The sequence below is a fragment of the Nicotiana sylvestris genome, chromosome 11, assembly GCF_000393655.2.
Source record: "Nicotiana sylvestris chromosome 11, ASM39365v2, whole genome shotgun sequence".
Classification (NCBI taxonomy): Eukaryota; Viridiplantae; Streptophyta; class Magnoliopsida; order Solanales; family Solanaceae; genus Nicotiana; species Nicotiana sylvestris.
This window is the reverse complement of record NC_091067.1, coordinates 128,697,634-128,711,859: the sequence shown is the minus strand read 5'-3', so window position 1 is coordinate 128,711,859 and position 14,226 is coordinate 128,697,634. Positions and strand designations below refer to the sequence as shown.

The 14,226-nt window shown below is 35.9% G+C and overlaps 1 protein-coding gene across 1 annotated transcript; it reads left to right on the top strand.

Annotated features, from left to right (window-relative positions):
- Nucleotides 1-5,864: 5,864 nt before the first annotated feature.
- On the top strand, nucleotides 5,865-8,309 carry LOC104234332 (protein NUCLEAR FUSION DEFECTIVE 4-like). The gene is made up of 2 exons (XM_009787913.2): nucleotides 5,865-6,132; nucleotides 6,381-8,309. The coding sequence occupies exons 1-2, from the start codon at nucleotides 6,101-6,103 to the stop codon at nucleotides 8,137-8,139; spliced, it is 1,791 nt and encodes a 596-aa protein (XP_009786215.1). The 5' UTR covers nucleotides 5,865-6,100; the 3' UTR covers nucleotides 8,140-8,309.
- The last annotated feature ends 5,917 nt before the right edge of the window (nucleotides 8,310-14,226 follow it).

The following is a 14,226-nucleotide window of genomic DNA, read 5'->3' as shown; positions in this document are numbered from 1 at the left end:
GCCATCCTTAAGGAACAAAGTGTTCCGATTTCAACTCAAACTCTTCCAAATCCCGAATCAACTATCCCCACAAGTCATAAATCAGTAAAAGCAAGTACGAGAAGTCTTATTTAGGGGAACAGGATTCTAGAAAGCAAAATGACCCGTCGGATCGTTACATTATATTAATCTAAACCTTTAAGTAGAACAAATGTCACTAATACAAATACATACTTAAGAAAAAAAATGAAATAAAGCCAAATACCTTCCACTAACTAATTACAATTAAGGTTTTGTTATTCTCAATACATTTATATATTATGTCCATCATTTGATAATTGTCTTCTTACTCTAGCTTGAGTCTTACATGTAAGGACAAACTTAAGATTAATACTAGAGAATCCCTAAATTGTCTAAAAGAACAAGTGATTCATTATTGAAATGAAATGACATGTGAATAGAGCAAAATCATGACACAAGATTTCGCAGAATCTATCCTAACTAGTTTAGAAATAAAGCATAGTTAATTAATATATACCATTTACCAACCTTTACCTTGCAAATTCTGGACAAGTTTTTATCTTTTGGAATAATTCTTCCCATTTAGGACCCGTATGGTCATAGATTTTGTCAAAATATATTTGGAGTTTTTTGGCAAATACATATTTGGCCATAGATTTTATCTATATTTTGATAAATTTCCAAAACCCAAAACCAAATCCCAAAATCAGATCGGTTTAGGGCCAAAATATCACTATTATATTTTTTAAAAATTGCCCCAAACTTTTGTATTTTATAAAATAGCCCACCATTTATTATTTTGCAACAATGCTGCTTCGTCTTCTCGGTCATCTAATAGTGTATTATGTAGTTGTCACGATCTAGATTTCCCACCCTCGGGAGTCGTGATGGTGCCTACTCATGAATGCTAGGCAAACCGAGTATTATAAATTCATTACCCTTTTTATTAAGCATATTCAATAATTCAAACTAATAAGTGATTTAGAATAAACTAAATAACGAGAAATACGGAAGACAAAAACTTAATCATTAACCGAACATTTGCTACATAAGAATACTACAAATAAGAATACTACAAATAAGGTCTGAATGAAAACACACAAATATGTCTCTGAATAAGTAAAAAAAAAATAGAAAGAGAAGTGGGAGGAGACGCCAAGGCTCGCGGACGTCTGCAGGACTACCTCGGGTCGCCTGAGTGGACTGAAGACTCACTGTGGTCCAAATGCTCCAATATCAGTATCTGCACACAGTACAAAATGTAGTATCAGCACAACCGATCCCATGTGCTGGTAAGTGCCTAACCTAACCTCGGCGAAGTAGTGACGAGGCTAGGACCAGACTACTAAATAAACCTGTGCAGTTAAATCATATACAACGGAAATAAAAGCAGATAATTATAGCTAAAGTTGGGCGGGGGAAACATGTTGCGGGGAGTAATAAATAACAATAGAATAACAGTAGAGAAATGTAAGGAACGCCATAAATCAATTACTAGCAAAAAATAAGGAAATAAGAAACAAGTACACATGTAATACCGTTACAGGCGTGCAACCCGATCCCATTTCATATAATACCGTTACAGGCGTGCAACCCGCTCCCATTTCATATAGTACCGCTACAAGTGTGCAACCCGCTCCCATTTCATATAGTGCCGTTGCAGGCGTGCAACCCGGCTCCCATTTCATAAATTACCGTTGCAGGCATGCAACCCGCTCCCATTTCATATATTACCGTTGCAGGCATGGAACTAGCTCCCATTTCATATATTACCGTTGCAGGCGTGCAACCCGCTCCAATTTCATATATTACCGTTGCAGGTGTGCAGCTTGCTCCCATTTCATATAGTACCGTTGCAGGCGTGCAACCCACTCCCATTTCATATATTACCGTTGCAGGCGTGCAACCCGCTCCCATTTCATATATCAATACCAATCATAAAAGAATCCCGGCAAGGGAACAATAATGTAACAACAACATCTCGGCAAGGGAACAATTATATAAAAATAACATCCCGGCAAGGGAACAATGATATAACAACAACATCCCGGCAAAGGAACAATAATATCACAACAACATCCCGGTAAGGGAACAATAATATAATCCTCATATGAAACACGAATAAACCTCGGCGGAGTCACAACAATTACAACACAAGACTCACAGGCATGCTTGACACCGTCGTATAGATACTCGTCATCATGCCTATACGTGTACTCCACAATTAACACATAGCAAATAAGATACAACTCCTAATCCCTCAAGCTAAGGTTAGCCCAAACACTTACCTCAACTTCCACGGTATTAACTCAAGTCTCAAACACCGTTTTTCCTTTAGAATTCACCTGCAAATAACTCGTATCTAGTCCAAATTAATTTAACAATATCAATAATTACTAAAGAATTCGTACCTAGTGCTTAATTATAGGTTTTCTATCATTTTCTCCAAAAGGCCAAAAATCGACCCCGGGCCCGCTTGGTCAAAATACGAGGTTCGGACCAAAACCCGATCACTCATTCACCACGAGCCCGAATATGGAATTAGTTTCGAAATCTAACCCCAAAACGAAGTCTAAATTTCAATTATTCAAAAAGCCCTAACTCTACCCAAATCCCCAATTTTCTACCTTTAAGAACATGATTTAGGCCTAGAAATCTAATGGGTGTTAATGAAAATTAAAGAAAACAAGTCTAAGAACACATACCTATGGTTTTGTGGTGAAATTCCCCTTCAAAAATCGCCCAAGTTTGAGTTTAGGTGAAAAAGTTATGAAGTTTTGAAGAAATCCGTTTTGCTACTGGTTTAAAATAACTGGGCATTTATTCACTGCATTCGCGTGCCTTTGGCCGCGTTCGCATAGGGTTGACTAACTAGACCTACGCGTTCGCGAGCTAAGGGTTGCCTTCGCACAGGGTTACAACTACCCAACCCCCAACCCCTCTCCTATTCTATGCGTTCGCGACAGCCCGAGTGCATTCGCGTAGAGTGAACTCCTAAGGCTCCGCGTTCGCACCTAGTTCTATGTTATCACATAGTGTAAACCTGCCCCCTCCCAATTTTTTCAGTGCGTTCGCGTGGGTTACCACGCGTTCGCATAGAGTAAAAACTCAGACACCAGCAAACAACAAAACACCATATTTCTAAGTCCAAAAACACTCTGACGCTTATCCGAAACTCACGCGAGCCCTCGGGGCTCCAAACCAAATATGTACATAATCTCAAAAGCATCATACAGACTTACTCGTGCGATCAAATTTCCAAAATAACATCTTAAATAACGAATTTAGCATAGAAATCTAAGAAAAATCTCAAAACTTTCAAAGTTTCAAACTTCACAAATACGGGTCCGAATCACATCAAACGACCTCCGTTTCTTACCAAATTTTACAGGCACAACTCAAACATCATATTGAACATGTACCAGGCTCCAGAACTAAAATACGGGCCCGATACCATAAAGTTCAAATATAATCAAATTTTTAAAAACTCTTATATTTTCAGTAAAATAATTTTTTTTAAAAATTCATTTCTCGGGCTTGGGACCTCGGAATTCGATTTCGGGCATACGCCTAAGTGCCATATTTTCCTATGGATCCTCCGGGACCGCCAAATCACGGGTCCGGGTCCGTTTACCCAAAATGTTGACCGAAGTCACTCCAATTCATTTTAGAAGCACAATTTACTATTTTCACAGATTTTCACATAACTGCTTTCTGGATACACGTCCGGATCTCGCACGCAAATCAAAGTGAGACAAACAAGGAGGTTTTTAGGCCCGGAACACAGAATTTGTTTCTAAAACAAGTGATGACCCAAGGTCATCACAGTAGTTCATTATAAAAATGATAATCTTGTACTAAATTTATTTATGTTCAGGACTATGGTTTGCGATAATATAATGAATGTTATTAATAAATGTACTGTTGGTATTTGTGATAGTTTTTAGAACTTTTGGGTATAAGTCATGTTTATGTTTTGAAAACTTATGTCCAAACACATTTTCATCTTCAAAACAAATTTAGGAATCTATGGCCAAACGCTAACTTAGATTGTTGGGTTTTCTACAGTGGCACGTGTTGTTGGTTAAGTCAAATTTCTTTATAGCAACACTTTACCATAATATTCAATTTTTGCTTTAGAAATATTCTCATATTATGTTAAAATATATGTTCTTTATAATAGAACTCTACTCCCTTCGGTCCAAAATAAGTGATTTTTTGGATGTTTTCACACAGATTAAGAAATCCACCTTTTAGCATTAATTAACAATGAAATTGACCATATTAACCTTTACTATCTCACATAAACACTCCTAACACATATTTCAACACTATTTACTCCAAGGACAATGTATGAAAAAAATAATTAATTAATTCTTGAAATCTGAAAAATCACTTATTTTGGACAACAAGAAAAAAATCAAAAAAATCACTTATTTTGGACCGGAGGGAGTACTGTCTAAATGGCTGGAATAAACAAAGTTGTCGGAGGGATTTTTAATTGTATTATTATTTGTTTGCGGTGGAAATAAATGGTCACGAGAAAAGATATAGCAGCATATTCTATTGTGGATTTTACTTTCTCTGGCTCTATCATACTCTACCACATGAATGTTTTTGGTAAGTGGGCTGTTATATTTAGTCAACAAGTCTCATTATTGCCTTTTCTATTCACGTTGAGATTTGTATGTATCCTGGGACGTCTTCACATGCAACTTTTGACCTTTTCCAACCAAATACAGGATAATACAAACTATGCTCGGAATAAAGTAGCACTATCTCTATAACTACTGATGCCAATCACACAACCAAGATAGTAGTATCAAGATGAAAGGATTTATACCGACATTTCTTGACCTTGTAACAACTAACATTCTGCATGTGACTTTAAACTGATAGTTTTTGCTTTGGTGGCAAAATAATCGGAATCAAAATTTAAACTTTACGGGTTAAGTTCGGAAGTCTATCACAACTTATTGAATTATTGAGTTCGAAATATATTATTTATATACTTACTTTTAGTGGATCTATTAGCATATATACACATAGTCGGACCCACAATTTGAAAGTGATGGGAGCAAATGAGCGGACTGCTAAATGCAGTGCCCTATCAAACTTTTAATTTTAAGGGTTTCAGACAAAATATATAAATGTTTTTAACATATATGTACTTATATATCTAGAATTTTTGCCGAAGTTAACGGGTACGATGACCTCTCTTTTCTGTACATAGGTATGCCTCTACATATACGTATCTTGAAACAAAGTTATTGGGTTGAAATGAAGCTGCAAGTAATCATTAGGTACGCCCCTGCTTGTGAGTGGTAGGTAAGATATCCAACCTTTACTTTTTAATTAAGTCCAAATTGCATTACTCTCAAGGACAAACAATGATTTTTCCTTTTTCATATAGCGCAGAAAGCATATTTTGGATGTGTGGATAACTGTTGTTATATAATTGAGTTGCCTGAATCATGATAATCTGGAGTATTTCCTAATTCACATATTAATGGATTTCTTGAACTATTCTCAACTGCCAATTTGATGGTTATTAGTATCTTTAAACAGATGTTCAAAAAAATCCAGTTGTATAGCAAATCCAATATCTTTAAGTCACATCTCATGTAACTTTAGTGTTTTACCATTAAAAAACAAAATGTAAAGAACAAAAAGGTTGACTCCCTTTTCTATTATTCCGCTAAAAAGGGAAACCCAATTAATAACCCAGGAAGTTCATGCCAAAGTACCATCTGATCTCCATTTTAGTTAGTTACTAACTTACTGTCCTACATTTAGTATGAACATATTATAGTCTGAATTAATGAAGAATTTTAGCAAAAATAACCACCACCTCCCAAATAGCCACAAAAAACCTTATCATGCCATTTGTACCATCTACTATAGAAACCTATTTTCTCTCAAAGGAAGAGTTCATTTTTCTACTTCTCATTTCCTCAATATAGCCAAAAAATCTCCTAGAATTTTGTCTCCATTGAGTATTTAATTCATTGTTTTGTCTTTGTCTTTGTTTATATTATTTTCTTTCACAGATCTCAATCATCTTGACCTCTCAAGTGGCTTGATTAGTTCATTTCTCAGGATGGAGCCAGGCTTGCGGTTCGGTCGACCCCAGTAACTTTCGTTCAAACCTTTTATTTATCTTAAAAAATTCATTAAATATGTACAAATTGTTAATTTAGATCCGAACCCATAAAACTTTAATTCTGGCTCCACCTCTTATTTCTCTATCAACTCTCTGCCCCACCTCACTTACCAACATGAGATAATTCCATTTTCCACAATATTCAAAGCCAAGTTAGGTGTATACTGTGGATACTTAGAGATTATCTTCTCATTTTCTTGTTACTTCAATTTTTCAGAAGAGGAGATATGGTAGAGTTGCCAATGGGAAATGGCCATGAGATTTTTCAATTTGCCAATCATGTGGCTAGAGGTAGGTGGTTTTCTCTATTTGCATCTTTTCTTATTATGGCTGGAGCAGGAGCTACTTATTTATTTGGAACTTATTCAAAAGAAATAAAAGCTTCACTTGGATATGATCAAACTACACTTAATTTATTAGGATTTTTCAAAGATCTTGGTGCTAATGTTGGAGTATTTTCTGGTTTAATTGCTGAAGTAACTCCAACATGGTTTGTGTTACTAGTTGGTGCAGCAATGAATTTCACAGGCTATTTCATGATATGGCTTTCTGTTGTTGGAAAAATACCAAAACCAAAAGTTTGGCATATGTGTATATGCATATGTCTTGGAGCTAATTCGCAAAATTTTGCGAATACTGGAGCTCTTGTTACATCAGTTAGGAATTTCCCCGAGAGTAGAGGAAATATGATTGGTTTATTGAAAGGATTTACTGGATTAAGTGGTGCTATTATGACTCAATTATACTTAGCTGTATATGGAAATGATTCTAAATCACTTATTTTACTCATTGCTTGGCTTCCAGCTGCAGTATCAGTAATATTTGTGTATACTATTCGCGAAATGAGAGTCGTTAAGCAGCCGAATCAGCTGAGAGTTTTCTACTATTGTTTGGCTATAGCAATTGTATTAGCATTGTTTCTTATGGTCATGACATTGGTTGACAAAGCAGTTGCATTTTCACATGCTGCTTATGTTGGAACTGCTACTGTGGCTTGTGCTTTGTTATTTCTTCCTCTTTTGGTTTTCATTAGAGAAGAGTTAGATGTCTTTCGTCGAAAGAACTTGCCCATTGATCCTCCACGAATAGCGACTGAGGATCCAAAAGTAGTACTAGAGAAAGAAGATAATTCTACAACCTTAGAAATCAAGAAAGACGATACTAACTCTAAGTGCGTTTGGTTCACTGATATTTTCTTCAATAAGCCAGAAAGAGGTGAAGATTATAGCATATTACAAGCACTTTTAAGTACTGATATGTTAATTCTGTTTCTTGCTACGTTCTGTGGACTTGGAACGAGCCTTACTGCTGTCGATAACTTGGGTCAAATTGGTGAATCTTTAGGATATCCAACAACAACCATTAAATCCTTTGTGTCACTTCTTAGTATATGGAATTTTTTTGGGAGAATTTTCTCAGGATTTGTTTCTGAGACTCTTCTTGTTAAGTACAAATTCCCTAGGCCACTTATGATGACATTAGTCCTTTTGTTATCCTGCATTGGCCTTCTCCTTATTGCGTTCCCCTTCCCCGGATCAGTCTATGTGGCGTCTGTGATCATCGGCTTCTCATTTGGTGCACAGTTGCCTTTACTCTTCTCAATTATTTCTGAACTTTTTGGATTGAAGTATTACTCCACATTGTTCAATTGTGGACAATTGGCTAGCCCTCTTGGCTCATATATACTTAATGTGAAAGTCACTGGACCACTTTATGATAGACAGGCGTTGAAGGAGCTCGCCAAAAAGGGATTGACTAGATCATCTGTTAAAGAGTTGACTTGTATTGGTAACCAATGTTATCGACAGGCTTTTGTAATCTTGGCTAGTGTCGCGTTTTTTGGCGCTCTAGCCTCGATGACTTTGGTTGCAAGAACTAGGAATTTTTACAAGGGTGATATATACAAGAAGTTCAGAGAGCAAGCAGAGGCAACTGAGGCAGAAATGGCTTCAACAAACATCAATAGGATACACTAAGAACATTACAGAATTTAAGTTGTATTTATTTTGAAGAAACAAACTTTAGGATGCACCAGATTAGGACCAAAACACAATAGAATTGTGGCCTATTTTTTTTTTTTTCTAGATCATTTCTGTATCCATTATGTATCAATTAATCTTATGAAAGGAAAATGGTCTTTTGTCTAGCTATCTATTTGTGTATGGAGTCACAGCAATATGCTATTGCCAAGTTAATTTAGCAGAAAATGAACATTAAAAAATTGTGTGATTTCCTCCTTGGTATTAAAAATTAAGGAGTTGGCTGGAAATTTCAGGACCGGCCTGTTTTGTTTGTTTTTTCTGGTGGCACACAAGACGAAATGATCAGGCAAAAGCCAGTATTTGTAGATTTTATCCTTGGCATATCTTTTGACATTATTATTGTTAGGAGAGTTAAAATATTTTCTTAGACACTAACTTTCATATATATATATATATATATATATATATATATATATATATATATATATATATATATATATATATATATATATATATATTATAATACTTTTTATATAGTTTCTAGTTATGTTAATTTAAATCAAGAAGATTAAAAACCGTTCTCCAAATTGAGATCGAAAATTTGAAGGTTTAACCCTGCTAGTCCAACTCGTTCACTCTTTTAACAACATAGATAAATATCTATGTTTGGGCATAAAAAAATGTGAGATTTGAAAAAGTAATTTTTAAAGTTAAATTAAAAAATATATTTAAAAATTAAATTGTGTTTGGATATATATTTCACTTGAAAAAATATCACAATTTTATGAGCGAATATTATTTACTAGGAAAAGAGATAAAAATTACTTTTTCAAATTTGAAACTCATCTTCAAAAATTTAGTCAAAGTTTTGAATAAGAATAGGGGAGTGGGGGGGGGGGGATTATGGGCAAATGGGTCATTAGATCATCAAAGATCGGTTGCAAACAATAAACTATAGATGATAGGCATGGTCTATAAATACTTAGTTAAAAAAAAACCACTTAAGTTAGGTGTTGAAAAAACTACTTGACTTCCGCTTCTTACATCTGGCCTTCTAGAAATTTAACCACCGCATGACACTTTCCACATGTCCTTCCTCATCCTTTGCCGCTCAGCTGATGCCTTAGATCAAAATCTATCTCTGTAGCACTTGAACCAATAGACCACTACTAACTTTTAAACCTTTCCGAAGATCATCTTTCTCGAGCCGTCAGCATTAAAAATACACATTTAATACTGAACCACCGCACCCCGCGATCTCTGACAGCCACTTCTCCAATACTATCTCACAATATCCTACCCCAAAGGCGAATTGTAGAATATCATAACACCTGCGAACTTAACATAATCAATCGAGGACGACGACACCACGCCGCAGATGAAAATTCCACCACACTTGAAAACACCAAGTCTCGTTACTCCATCAACCCAACATGAACACTCGTAGTCAGTTACCTTTCCTCCGCCAGAAGTAAAATACTGAATCTCCGAATCAATCACCGAGTATAACCTCATTTCAAGTCATTCATTACCTCGTTGCATAGGCAAGCATCCTACCATTACACAAATACTGTGCGATAGCAACACATGAATCGTCATAACAATCAACGCCAAATCTCAAAGCTTTAGGTAATACTGATACTGAGCTGAAACGATAGAACGACCTTCCGCAAGGTGATGACAATAGCCCAATCAAGTACGCAGGGAAAAACATCCTGCACCACATCTGTAGTACCATTACGATTCCTCGGTTCCCAATTGATAGCAAGCGCTTCACGTCGCATAAGATTGAATATGAAAGAAATAAAGGCATAAGCCTAAAAGGAATCAAATCGCACGATGAAGAATCAAGAAGGGAAGTGCTCCTAACAGTCCTGTAGCCTCTCGAAGATAAGTGCAGACGTCTCCGTACCGATCTGCAAGACTCTACTAGACTTGCTAATGACTCGTGTGACCTAAAAGAACCTATCGCTCTGATACCATGTTGTCACAACCCAAAATCCACTAAGGGTCGTGATGGCGCCGGACACACTATCAGGCAAGCCAACACCAAGAAGTTAATTGAATTTCTATTTTAGTATCTGTCGAAATCATTTTCTTCATAGATTAAAAAATAACTAATAAAATTTACAGAAGTAAACATGAAGTCTTCAACAAACTTAATATTGAATAATTCTAAAATCATCCCAGAACCCGGTGTCACAAGTGCATGAGCTATCTCTAGGAAACAATATAATACAACAACCGTCCGGAATACAAATTGGACAGAAAGAAAATACAGTAATCTGAGAGAGACACTACTGGATGCGGGTCGTCTCGAGAAGCACAGCTCGCCTAAGTCTCCGTATCAACCATGCTGCTACGCCCACTAGGCCGCTAGAGATACATGTGCATGTGCAAAAAAAAATGCACAACAAGTGTAGCATGAGTACAAAAATAACGTGTACTGAATAAGTATCCCGTCTAACCTCGAAGAAGTAGAGACGAGAGGTCGACTTCGACACTTGCTAGTGGTCCAATAATGATATATCAATAATATAATAAATAGAGAATTTTATAAAAAATGGTTGTAACTCAATAACATGAAGCAATTAAACAGTTCTTCCATTTATAGGAAATTTCCAAATTCAAATTTCATCGTTTATACGTTTTATCTCAGGCCAGGGAGAACAAATATCAACATCTATAAATCTCAAGGCAAGCAATACAAGCATGCGCAAATTATGACGAGGTCGTATGGCCCGATCCAACAATATTTTAAACTGTACACTGCCAGAGGGTCGAATGGCGCGAACCATAGATGCATCTATAACCACGCTCGCGAATCATACATGCGACGCGGTCAAATAAAAATAAACACATCAAATAGTCAATCAAGAATTCATCAAGGAGCAATTATTCAAGGAAGGGTAAATTTCTCTTTTAAAAGTTAAGAAAAACAATGTCTAGCCTTTTAGAAATTTATTTACAAAGTACGATATACTTTAAGCATTTTAAATTGACAACAAGATTGCAAATATTACAAGTAAAGCATGCTTTTGGTTCCTAGACTATCCGGATTTTAGCATAATAGTAGTTACGCACGGACTCTCGTCACCTCGTGCGTACGTATCCCCCACAAATAGGAGCACATATTTAATTATTTTACCTATGGGGACAATTCCCTCTTACAAGGTTAGAAAGGAGACTCACCTCGCTCCGAAACCACTTTCCGGTCAAAGATTATGCTCAATCTCTCAATTCGGTGCGGAACAATCCAAAACTAATGAAATAGTGTATAAACTAATCAATACACATTCAACAATTCATATTCCAACTATTAAGGTGATTACCCAACCCTAAATGTAAGATTGCTAAAATTTACTCCTGGGCCCACGTGCTCGGATTCCGAAAATTTTCGAAGAAAGTTGTTACCCATAACCTTATGAAGTCAAATATATAATTTTTACCAAATTCCATAACCATTTTCGTGGTCAAATCTCATTTTTATACAAAACCTAGGCTTTCATCTAAACCCTTGATTTCACCAATTTTTACATGTTAATCTATCCATAATCTATGTATTAAACCCATGTTGTGTAGAAATTACTTATCTCAAAGTGCTAGGTGAAAACCCTCTTCAAACACCTCCAAAAATTGCCCAAATCTGAGACTCAAAACTCAAAAATGAGTAAAAATGGCTGACTCTCATTTTTAGGCATTCTGCCTAGGCAAGTCGCATGTATGAAATGCGACTTTGCCTGATTTTCGGGCAAAAAATGAACTACTACCATATTTCAGTCAACAGATCATAACTTTCTGTAAAAATATCCAAATGATAAATGGTTTAGTTTTATGGAAACTAGAATCAACGATCTACAACTTTTTTGTTTTAAAAATTTTCAGATTCCTTACAGATTTCGAGATATAAGCTTCCAAAGTACGCTTCTCGCATCAAAAATTTCTGGGGAAATTACAAAACAACTTTACCAGCCTTTATTCAATCGATCAAATCTTTCTGTACAGATATCCAAATGATGAATGGTTTATTTTTATGGAAACTAGAATGCAAGGGCTACAACATTTATGTTTTACATATTTTCAGATTCTTTATAGATTGCAAGATATAAACTCCCAAATTCAGCTCTGCGATTGCACCAGTTGCTGTGCAAAAATAGCAGAGAAATGCAGCAGCTCCTTTTGTCCGAAATCCATTCCGTTAACCTTTCGAAATCCACCCGAGGCCCTCGGGACCTTGACCAATTATACCAACATGTCCCAAAATACAATACGAACTTAATCGAGGCTTCAAACCACGTCAAACAATGTCAAAAATATGAATTGCGCATCGAATAGAATTATGAGTTTTCAAATCTTCCAACTTCTATATGTTGCGTCGAAACATATCAAATCAATCCGGAATGACTTCAAATTTTGCACACAAGTCACATTCGACATTGCGGACCTACTCCAACTTCCGGAATCGGAATCCGACCCCGATATCAAAAAGTCAACTCTCGGTCAAACTTCTCAAAAACCTTCAAATTTCTAACTTTCGCCAAATGACTCCAAAATGACCTACGGAACTCCAAATCCACTTCTGATCGCACTCCTAATACCAGAATCACCACACGGATCTATTCCCAGACTCGAAATCCCGAACGGACATCGATAGCATTGAAATGCACTTCAACCCAAATTTATGAAATTCTTCTAAAATGCTAACTTCCACAATAGGCGCCGAAACACTCCCGGGTCATCCAAAACCCGATCCGAACATACGCCCTAGTCCGAAATCATCATACGAACCTGCTGGAACCTTCAAATCCTGATTTCGAGGTCTTTTACTTAAAAATTCAATCTTAGTCAATTCTTTCAACTTAAAGCTTCCGAAATGAGAATTCACTTTCCAAATCAACTCCGAACTTCCCGGAATTTGATTCCGACCATGCGTAAAAATCATAATACTTGAAGTGAATCTGCTCATGGCCTTAAACTGTCGAAGACGTTGTCGCACCTCCTTTTTCCGCCCCCGCGAGGGTGCAAGGGAGTTTTTTCCAATTAAAGGACAGTCGAAACAGGATTTATTTGTTTGTTTCAGAGTCGCCACCTGGGAATTTTAAGGCGTCCCAAGTCACCAATTTTAATCCCTGAATCGAGGAGAATATGACTCTGTTTATTATTCTGCGAACCAGAAATCCGGATAAGGAATTCTGTTAACCCGGGAGAAGGTGCTAGGCATTCCCGAGTTCCGTGGTTCTAGCACGGTCGCTCAACTGTTATATTCGGCTTGATTATTTGATTTTATACAAATATGGACTCATGTGCAAGTTTTATCTTTTTACCGCTTTCATTATTATATTTTTTAAAGAATGTGAACATCGTTTAAAAACATGTCTTTGGATTGGGTCACATAAAATGCATCCACGATCCGGAACGTATTTTTATTCAATGTTTTGGGATTTGGATTTGGGTCGCATAAATGCATACCCGTGTTTAAGAATGTATTATTATTATATCGCGCCTAAAGCAATTAGCGATTTATTACTTTGGGGTAGGGCCGTGAAATTTGCTAAACGACTCCTCCTTAATTCTAAGCAATTAAATGTACATTTATTGAGGGCCCCGCAATCTATACATTTTATTAAGCGAGGCTCATCTCATTTATTTTCCTAAATGGATAAATCTTAAAGCGACTACATTTTGCTATTTAAAATTAGTCTCTAAAATGAATAAAGAAAATCCTAATTAATTACGTTTTTTATTATTATTATTATTTAAGAAAACATGACACGCTAATTGCTTGATTCATACAAATATTGATGAAAAAGGAATTTTATTCTTAATTTCGAAAATTATAAATTAAATAAAAATTCAACAACTAATATTCAAAATAAACAAATATAGCTAGATTAAAACTCAGCATTGTTATTTTTTTAAAAAAATATTATTGAGATTAATTATTCACAATCATTTGAAACTAAATTTAACCATAATTACTAAAGCTTATTAGAAAGTTTATTAGACTTAAACGTTCTTCTAATCTTGCTTAAGCTCAAGTCATGCCTTAATGCCTAATTTACGATGTTTAATTTAAATTCG